Here is a 10705-nt window from a genome sequence, read left to right on the forward strand (position 1 = left end):
TTATTAATAATATTTTTTTAATATTACCCTTTAAGTGGAGATAAAATTAAAATAATACTGCTTAAAGAAAAAATAAAAATAATGCCATTGCAGCCTAATGATTAAGCTTGTTATGGGGAATTTTTAAAATTTTATATATATGCTTTTAAAAAAAATTTGTAAAGTGTCTTTATTAAATTTTATTTGCATACGATAATCTATTTGATGACTTGCAAATATTTTTTCTTAAAGGTAATTTTATTTAAAATACGGTTAAATATTAAAAACGTATATAATTTTATTTCAAATTGTTTTATAATTCAAAAGAATGGGTATATAATATAATATAATAGATTTTTTTTTTTGGTGGGGAAGAATATTATAGTTAGACTTCGATTCTCCCTTTCTTTGCAGGTTTCCTATTTTTTGGCGATGTTAGACAGGGTCATACCAAATCATCCAATGAAATCACTACCTTTCTCTGAGGCTGATATCCCGAAGCCCAATAAAATCCTTCAATTTTGCTGTGAAAAAGCCCATGCAGGCACCCGCATCCCCCATCGCCGTCCATTTTGGATCCGACGGTCCTCCTTCTTCCTCCTCCTCAAACCTGCAAAAGCGACCGTTTCGAAGGCCAAGCCACGATGAGCAAGAATCTCAGGCCCACGCGATCTCATTCCTTCTTCTCCTCTGTCACATTCCTATCCCTGCTCTGAAATTCTTCCGTCACGAAGCGTAGTTTCCATTCTCTCCCGAATCTCCCACCTTCCAACGAGAGAGACAGGAGAGGGAAAGAAACACAGCTGGGTTGTTTTCAGCTTCCTCTCCGTACATGTAAGGTAAATGTGACTTTATCAATTTTCGTCTTGTGATTTTTTCTTTTTTTTGACATGGGTTTCCTTGAAATATATGTAAAACGATGTATTTGGTGATAAATGTGAACTGCTTGATGTGTTTTTTTCGTGTCGTCTTTAATTGTGGCTTTCTCTTTTTGGTTTCAGAAGGATCAGGCTTTGGGTTTGTTCGTGTTGATGTGAAGATTCGCTTTTGAGGTGCGGAATCTACGGTATAGTATTTAGTCTTTTCTCATGATTACAATTTGTTGATTGGTTGTGCCCTGCCCTCACCCCGAGTGAAAGAGTAGGTAGAGAAAGGAAGAAACATAATGCTAGAAATTGGGCTATAAATTCTGAGCCTGTTCCAGTGTGGAGGTATGTTAATTTTTTTGTCTGTTGTAGGGGGAATTTATTTCAATTTACCGGGCTATGGAAAATTGGAAACTGTCATCGTTGATCTCTTCAATTTTATATGCGTTCCTATAATTTCATTTCTGTGTAACTGATGGTCATGGCATGTGCTTAATTATAGTTGTTCTTTTGTAGTTAATATTACTTTTAATTTACTTACCTATTTTTGCTGCTATTTCCGCGTAACTTCTAGTTTGGAGATGGCTGGTGGGAGTAATTTAAATATGAAAACAGAGGGCTTGCAACCTCCGTCAAATAGGAATATTGAAGAAACTTTGAAGAGTGAGCTTGAAAGGATACTTCAAGAGCAGCGCGATCCACAGTTAATCTATCAAGAAAGGGATCTCAATATTTTTCGGAGTGGAAGTGCTCCTCCAACAGTAGAGGGATCTTTGAGCGCGGTTGGTGGTCTTCTAAGGAACTCTGATATTGGATTGGTCAATAGTAGGAGCAGTAATAATAGTGGGCTTTTGACTGAAGATGAGCTTCGTTCACATCCCTCTTATCTTTCGTATTATTATTCACATGAAAATAACAATCCAAGGCTGCCCCCACCATTGGTGTCAAGAGAAGATTGGCGTGCTGCTCAAAGGTTTCAGGTTGGTGGGTCTTCATTTGAGGGATATGGAGACTGGAGGAAGAAGTTGGGTGCAAATGGTAATAGTTCATCATTATTTTCAATGCAGCCTGGAATTTCAGTGCAACAGGCGGAGAATGATCTGATGGAGCTGAGGAAAACCAGTGGCCGAAATCTATCTGGGCAGAATTCTGCACAGTGGATTGACCGTAGTACAGATGGTTTGGCCAGAATGTCTGGTGGGAGTCTTGGCGTGAGGAGGAAGAGTTTTGCTGACATTCTTCAGGTAATTAATTTTGTGGAATCAGTTTCTTTACGATGTTCTAATGAAATGTGGCAGAAGTTAAAAGTTGATTTTGTGACCTATTTTTTCACAAACTTGGAACATTTAACATACAGCTCATTGGACATTGCTGGATGAAAATTCGAAGATCTGGATTTGGCCATAATAGCTTTTCAGTTTTCCACAATAGAGCTGCTATAGTTTTGCACAATCGTTTTTCTTTTGCTTTCTTTGCTACATATACTGTCTTAACATTTCCTTGCTGATAGTGAGCTTGTCGTACATGTCACTGGTCATTTCTAATGATTTTCTGGTGTAATTAATGTCAATATTTTTTTTCTGGCCAACGTAATTACAACAACAACAACAACAACAAGCCTTTATCCCACTAGGTGGGGTCGGCTACATGGATTGCAAGACGCCATTGTGCTCTATCATTTATTAAGCTTTTAGAAATATTATTAATTAAGAGATCACGTTCAACAACTTCCAAGAGTGTTCTCTTAGGCCTTCCTCTACCTCTCTTAATCGGACTCAAAGTTATATGTTCCACTCTTCTCACTGGTGCCTCCCTTGGTCTTCTTTGTACATGCCCAAACCATCTCAACCGATTTTCTACCATTTTTTCCTCAATAGGTGCCACCCTCACTTTTTCACGTATGTGCTCATTTCGAATTTTATCTTTACGTGTATGTCCGCACATCCATCGTAACATTCTCATCTCTGCTACTCCAACTTTATGCTCTTGCTGTCCCGTTAGAGCCCAGCATTCACTACTATATAACATTGCCGGTCTGATAGCAGTACGATAAAACTTTCCTTTAAGTTTATTAGGCACCTTACGGTCACAAATAACTCCTTTAGCTTTTCTCCAATTAAACCACCCAGCTTGAATTCTATGTGAAATATCTCCACTGATTTCGCCATCATTTTGGATAATGGCTCCCAAATATCTAAACTTTTCCACTTGAGGTATAATTTGATCTCCCAATTTTACTTCCAAATTATTTTCGAATAGTCCTTTATCAAATTTACAATATAAATATTCCGTCTTACTTCTACTCAGACGAAAACCTTTCGACTCCAATGTCCTCCTCCATAACTCAAGTTTGCAATTAACCTCTTCTCTTGTCTCTGCTATAAGAACTATATCATCCGCGAAGAGCATACATTTCGGGATTTCCTCTTGAATATGTTCCGTCAAAACATTTAAAATCAAGTTGAACAAATAAGGACTCAGAGATGATCCCTGATGTAGCCCAATCTTTATAGGAAAATCCTTTGTTTGACCACTAGGCGTTCTTATACTAGTTTTTACCCCCTCATACATATCTTGTATGGCTTTAATATAAGCAATCCGTACTCCCTTTTTTTCCAACGCTTTCCAAAGCACTTCTCTAGGTATACGGTCATAAGCTTTTTCCAAATCAATAAAAACCATGTGTAGATCTTTATCTTTACAACGATACTTTTCCATTAATCCCCTTAGTAGATAAATCGCCTCTGTAGTTGATCTACCTGGCATAAAACCAAATTGATTCTCAGAAATACTTGTCTCCAATCTCAACCTATGCTCAATTACTTTCTCCCACAATTAATGTAATTAATGTGAATAAATATGCAATTTGCGCGTGTAAATTTATATGAATAAATATGCACCATCTTTTGCCATCACAGTTTCAGTCTTATGCTTTGGTCTCCCACATTGCCCATAATCATCCTCAAATGTGGATGAAGTTAGGTACTTGTATGATTCAAACAATTAGCTGATGGAGCATGTTGAACTAGTCTCTTATCCTGCTCCTGGCATTGGCATTCCTAATGCTTTTAACTTAAGTCAACATTTTTTGCAGGAAGGCCTTGATCAGCCTGCTTCCATGTCAGGTAATATGTCACGTCCAGCAAGTTACACTGCATTTGCTGATATTATGGATTCAACTGGCACGGCTGATCATTACCCAACAGGTTTATGCAATGAAGTTAAATCCTTGGATTGCTTAAATTCTGCAGCTGCTACTTCTGGTCTGGATGGACTTCAGAACCATGGTGTAATGGTTTCTCATGGTTTTGCATCTGCTGTGGGTTCATCCCTGTCAAGGGGTCCAACCCCTGAACCTCAGGTCATTGGTAGACCTCGTGGGCCAGCACTTGCTCCTGGTGCTAGTAAAGCTGGGTTTGTTGAGAATAATGTAGGTTTGAGTGCCCAGAAAGTTCACTCTTCCAGCATGACTGAACTTGCTGAAATGATGTCTTCTTTATCTAGCATGAATTTGTCTAATACTAGACATGCAGAGCAAGATAATCTCCTGCAATCTAGGCTACAAAAGGAAATTGGTAATCATCCAGATCTTTTATTTAGAACAATTAGTAATGGTAACAACCTTGTTGAACTGCCCAGACATGATGAGATTCTAATGAACCTTAATGCAATGACTTCAAATGAGCAAGCCAATATAATGAAAAGAAGTGCTTCGTCTGCTAGTGTTCACTCAAAAGTCAATTCTATTGGAAATGTCCATCACACTCGTGCAAGTTTGCCAAGTATAGATGTTGCCGGCCTTGTTCATGGTGCATATCCTGTAAACTCAAATTTAAATGCCGTGTACAAGAATCACATTGACACAGGTCTGGTTCTCTCTTCTTTTCTAACTGCTTTCTGTGTGTATGTTTGTGAAATTATGCAGACTATTAAAGAATTGTGAAGTTTAGTCTTTTTAGTCATCACTAACAGGTTGGATATATATATATATATATATTTTAATTACAGCTTTGGGAGATCAGGGTGATGGAAAAAGTTTAGAATCATTAGGAAATCAAGTTGGTCCTGATCTTCATTCCTCATCTGTGGACCCATGCTTCATCCAACGGGCGCGGCAAGGTTCTGATTACTTGATGCATGGTCCAGGTGATCTTTCTCAAGTGAGAAATTTCTCTGGTATTACACATGGAGACTTTGAGGGACTTCAGAAAGCATATCTTGAGACACTTCTTTCTCAACAAAAGCAACAGTATGAACTCTCACTTCTTGCCAAATCTGGGTTTCTTAATTATGGGTTCTATGGGAGTCAACCATGTGGTCTTGGCATATCATACTCAGGAAAGCAGATCTCAAATTCCTTACTTCCTTCTGTTGGATCTGGAAATCCACTGTTTGAGAATGCAAGTGCATCACAATTGGATTCTATGGTGAAGAGTTCAATAGGAGGTTCTATTGGGTCATGTCATAGTGATGTTGGCAATAGCATGGACGGTAGATTTGTATCATCCTTACTAGATGAGTTCAAGAACAAGGCTAGGTCTTTTGAACTTTCTGATATAGTTGGTCACATGGTTCAATTCAGGTACAGACCTTACATTTCTGCTGGCTTCTATTATAATGATATGGCTCTGGAAGTATGAATTAAGAATGTGTACCATAATGCAGTACTGATCAGTATGGGAGTCGCTTTATTCAGCAGAAATTAGAAACAGCCTCAGCCGAAGAAAAGATGAAGATATTTCCTGAGATGATTCCTCATGCTCGTACCTTGATGACTGATGTCTTTGGGAATTATGTTATACAGAAAGTATAAGTAGCTTCTTTTGCTATGGTCATGTTTATGCTTGTTCTTAAAGAAGTTAAACTTAAATGTGATGCTTGGATTTGCAGTTTTTTGAGCATGGTGCAGAAAGCCAAAGAATTGAGTTAGTCAGTCAACTAACTGGTCATGTTTTACCTCTCAGTCTACAAATGTATGGTTGCAGAGTGATTCAGAAGGTAACTTCTATGTCTTTTATTTTATTGTTAATCCCTCTATATACATATCATGCTTGACATGAACATTTCATTTCTTTGATGTTTGCACATCATGTTCTTTCTTGACGTGGGAGACTTGAGTGATTTGTTTATAATTTCAGTGACGTCTTTAGAAAACATCATTAAGTAATTGCTTCAGTGTCACCATCATCTTTTCCTTTGATGAGTAAATAATATGTTAGTTTGAGATACATTTATGTTATACTCTCTGCTTTCTGCCGTGCTGAAATAGATAGGCTTGCTTGTTACGTGTCTTTATGCGACCAATAAATGTAGCATTGCAGTTACATAATTATATTATGTCCTCAATGTACTTGGGCGTTAGGGTCAAAAATAGAGTCGAGTAAATTTTATAGGTTTTACTGTGGATTGTGAGCATATAATAACAATATGAGTCTGTTGCAAAAATTAGCCTTTCTTATGGTGTAACAATATGAGCATATAATGGCAACGCTTTCCATTTATAGTCGCATATAATAACAAGCAGAATTCTTTTAAGTGCTCTCCAATCTCTCCTCTTTGTGTATTATTTTGCCTTGCATATGGCTTTGAGAACATAATTGCTTCCTTGTCATATAAGTATAACTAAAGTAATTTTCAAAAATCATCCACAGGCATTGGAGGTGGTTGACATTGATCGACAAACTCAAATGGTTGCAGAGCTTGATGGTGCAGTGATGAAATGTGTACGTGATCAAAATGGTAACCATGTTATTCAAAAGTGTATAGAGTGTGTACCTCAAGATCGAATTCAGTTCATCATCTCATCTTTCTATGGGCAAGTTGTGGCACTTTCTACCCATCCATATGGCTGCCGTGTTATTCAGGTTAGACATTGATGTGTGGAATTTATCTATATGGAGACAGTTACCAAAGTGTTTACTTTCTGTTGATTTGACATTTTTCACAATTCTTAACAGAGGGTTCTGGAACATTGTGATGATCCAAATACGCAACAAATTATTATGGATGAAATCATGCAATGTGTCTGCAATTTAGCACAAGATCAATATGGAAATTATGTTATTCAGGTCTGCAATTTACTTTCTATTTTCTTAAATGAAGTGCTTATCTGCTTTAAAATGTTTGGTTATATCATGGAGGACTGAATATGGGCGATCGAATAGCTGCTTTATTATCATTGTAGATATTCATAGGTTGTGAATCCTTAATTCGTCAAGTCTGTTTTCAATCCCAATGCTTCACAAGCTACGTGGGCCATTCAACGGGCTAAGATCTTTTATTTTAAGCATGCCGGATAATTTCTTCTTTAAATTTATTAGGTCAACATCATCGTCAACTATCGAGATAATGCCATCCATAGAGACATAATCAAAAAGTAATTTTCGCACAAAAAAAAAATGTGAAGCTATTTTACCTTTTGAGTGTTTGAAAAAAATATTATCTGCTTGACTAAGTGCGGTCCAATAACATATTTATATCATTTTTAACTGTTCACTTATTCTCTTGCTACTCCTTTACTGTGCCTTTATTTGGTAGCATGTCCTGCAACATGGAAAACCGCATGAACGATCTGCTATTATCACCAAGCTCGCTGGGCAAATTGTGAAGATGAGCCAGCAGAAATTTGCTTCTAATGTTGTTGAGAAGTGCCTGACTTTTGGCAGTACTGAGGAGCGTCAACTTTTGGTGAATGAAATGCTCGGTACCACTGATGAGAACGAGCCATTACAGGTTTGGCGACCTTTTTTCTAAATTTGCTTCATTGCTTGTGATTCCTGTGTTTCTAATGTTGGAGATTGATTTGATGCTCTAATTTGTACCGAACTCTTGATTTATGTTTATTTTAGAACCAACATATTAGATTAATGCATAATTTATGTTATTGTTGTTTCTCCATACTGAATATGCGCTCATGAATCTGGTATTAGTCCCACTTTGCTTAATTCCTTAAATGTCGGAAACTGTCGACCCATACCAATTTCTTTAATCTCCTGTTTCTTGCTACCCGAGTTCTGTTGCAATATTTTGTTAAAACATTGCAAAAATTGTGGAATATAGCAAAATTAATGAGGGCAAATTACTCAGGAAATTTGTCTTCCATTCCAAAAATCCCAATTTGAAGGGAATCAAAATAAGAAGAGGGGAGGGGGAAATTTTGGCTCCCCTCGCTTCCAAATTTCTCAACCAAATGAGGGACCCCCACCTCCTCAAACTAAACACAGCCTAAGGTCATGTTTGGTGTGAGTGAGCCAAGATTCAAGAATGGGAGGAGAGAGAAATCTCTATCATAATTTGTTTGATACACAATAATTAAAATCCTAAAGAATTGGTACTTCCCTTAATGAGGGAAGCATGGAACCTTCTCTTCCTCTCCCCCTCTCCTACCAAACGTAAGAGAGGAACTTGTTTTGGAATTCCTTTCCTGCTAAAAGTTCCAGTATCAAATTACACTGATAGTTTTTTAAATCCATCAAATTAGAGTTGCTTACTGAATATATTGATAATGTAGCATTTAAATTGCAGGCTATGATGAAGGATCCTTTTGGAAACTATGTTGTGCAAAAGGTTCTAGAGACATGCGATGATCAAAGTCTAGCCCTGATTCTTTCTCGGATCAAGGTTCACCTAAATGCCCTGAAGCGGTACACTTACGGTAAACATATCGTTTCTCGTGTTGAGAAGCTCATAACTACTGGAGGTAAGCCATGTAGAGATTTCTAACTAACAGAAGTTTATATTTCTTGTTTGTGATTGTTTACAAAGCATATTCTTGATTATTCATAAGCCCCTTTTTTGCAGAAAGGCGCATCGGTTTGTTGGCGTAGTCGACTTCTTCTGGCATCCTTGTTGAGGAGGACATGTCACCTAATAAAGAACATCCTTTTGTACAGTTAACACGGATGTTGATTAGTAAGTTCCTACAACGAGCCTTAACTGTGGAGATTTTTAAAGCCTTGTAGATAAACACACTCAGCTGGGCCGTTGAAATAAGCTATTTTTCTTCAAAACTCTGAAGGGGAGAGTCCACTCTGTAAGTTCAAGATCATTACGGTCATGCCAATTACTAGTCTTTTTGGGAGTATATATGATGAGGTCCTTAGTCTGTAAAGCAAAAAAAGTGTAAATGGTTAATTGCAGTACAAGTGGTCAGATGAGGCTTTCAAGTTTCATATTGTAATGTATGTAAATATACTGCAATCTTGAGGCTGTCTCCTGTCAATAATTATCACGTATTTTATGACTCATATACCTTTGAGTATTTTATTGTAGGTCTTTCCTTTGTTGTGAGTTAAGATGCTAGTTTTCAAGTGAAGCAATGCCTACATCTTATATTGTCATTATTGATCCATATTAAGAGATGAAGAGTAAAAAGCAGGCTTAATATAATTTTAGTCCTTTGTGATTGTTTTCCTCGCCAGAAGAGGTACTGCTTGAGTTGAGATTCTTTAGCTTACTATTCTTTTGAATTTCATGATCTGATTGATGTACAATACACATAATGAGATGAAATAGAAAAAAAGGATAGAATTAGAAGGTGATTTTATGAATGAAAATATTTTTTGTGACTCCAAATAAAAATTAATAAAAAATGAACAATTTTGATCAGATAATAACAAAAGCATAAAAAATTAGGGTAAAGGGATAAAAATACTCACAAAGTGATCAATTATGGAAACCCAGTATTCTAAAGTAAGAAAAAGGGCAAAAATATCTATAATGTTATATGGATGAATGTAAAAGTAATTAAACTGTTAATTTTGATTTAACACTGTTAACTTCGAACGTTAAATGTTGATTGTGTGTGTTACATGTCAGTCTTTGTTGATGTGGATTAATAAAAAGGTAAAAATACTCATGAAGTGGTAGGCTAGGAGTAAAAGCACTCATAATATTATTGGAGTTGGTGCAAAAATGATCAATCTATCCAATTCTTTAAATGTTGATCATTTAATTGACACTTAAGTAGAAGTTGATTATTTTTCATTAATGCAGACAAAAAATATTTTTAGATAAATTTTTATGGATGTTGATTGATTATCATATGAGTATCGATAATGTTACTTTAGTAGATGTAATAGTAACTAATTCATTAAACTCAATGCCATATGGTTTCTTTCTATTGTCATGTATCCGCCCCCTTCCTTTTTTCCTCTCTACTAATTTTTTGTGTCTGCAAAACTTGAAAATTAACATAATGAGATAAGTTGTACAAAAGCAAAGATTGAGATTGAGCACATCTAGCTTAAAAACCTTGTCACAACTTTATACAATTACATTCATGATATGTTTAAAATTTTCAAATGATTTTTACTACTATTGTAAAGAAACAAATGATTTAATTTGATATTTAGTTAAAATGACATTTTTTCACATGATATTTATACAATGACTAATTAATTTCTAGAGAATTTCATGGAAAAATATTTTTGCCTACGTTAGTGAAAAAAATGGTCAACCTTTTCTTAGGTGTCAGTTAAATGGTTAACATTTAAGGGGTTGGATGAATTAGTCATTTTTACACCAACTTTGATAACGTTATTGATATTTTGCTCCTAATCTATGACTTCATGAGTATTTTTGCTCTTAGCCGATGACTTTGTGGGTATTTTTCTCATTTATTAGTACATATCAGCAAAGATTGACACGTGACATATACAGTCAGCATTTAATAGTCAAAGTTAACAGCGTTAGTTCAAAGTTAATGGTCTAATTACTTTTGCATCCATCCATGTAACATTATGAGTATTTTTATCTTTTTTCTCACTTAGAATATTGGATGTCCATGGTTGATCACTTTGTAAGTATTTTTATTATTTTATTCAAAAAATTATGTCGTGTTTACTAGCTATTTGGCGTTA

The 10705-nt window shown here is 35.9% G+C and overlaps 1 protein-coding gene across 1 annotated transcript; it reads left to right on the forward strand.

The window, feature by feature from the left end:
* The first annotated feature begins 605 nt into the window (after nt 1–605).
* Nucleotides 606–9139, forward strand: LOC129315632 (pumilio homolog 4). The gene is made up of 12 exons (XM_054959503.1): nt 606–818; nt 981–1045; nt 1420–2089; nt 3940–4711; nt 4854–5427; nt 5511–5652; nt 5736–5843; nt 6497–6709; nt 6803–6913; nt 7383–7577; nt 8370–8544; nt 8646–9139. The coding sequence occupies exons 3-12, from the start codon at nt 1427–1429 to the stop codon at nt 8669–8671; spliced, it is 2979 nt and encodes a 992-aa protein (XP_054815478.1). The 5' UTR covers nt 606–818; nt 981–1045; nt 1420–1426; the 3' UTR covers nt 8672–9139.
* Nucleotides 9140–10705: the final 1566 nt, after the last annotated feature.

This window comes from Prosopis cineraria, unplaced genomic scaffold (assembly GCF_029017545.1).
Source record: "Prosopis cineraria cultivar Desert tree isolate PC_DT_omini unplaced genomic scaffold, ASM2901754v1 PC1, whole genome shotgun sequence".
Classification (NCBI taxonomy): Eukaryota; Viridiplantae; Streptophyta; class Magnoliopsida; order Fabales; family Fabaceae; genus Prosopis; species Prosopis cineraria.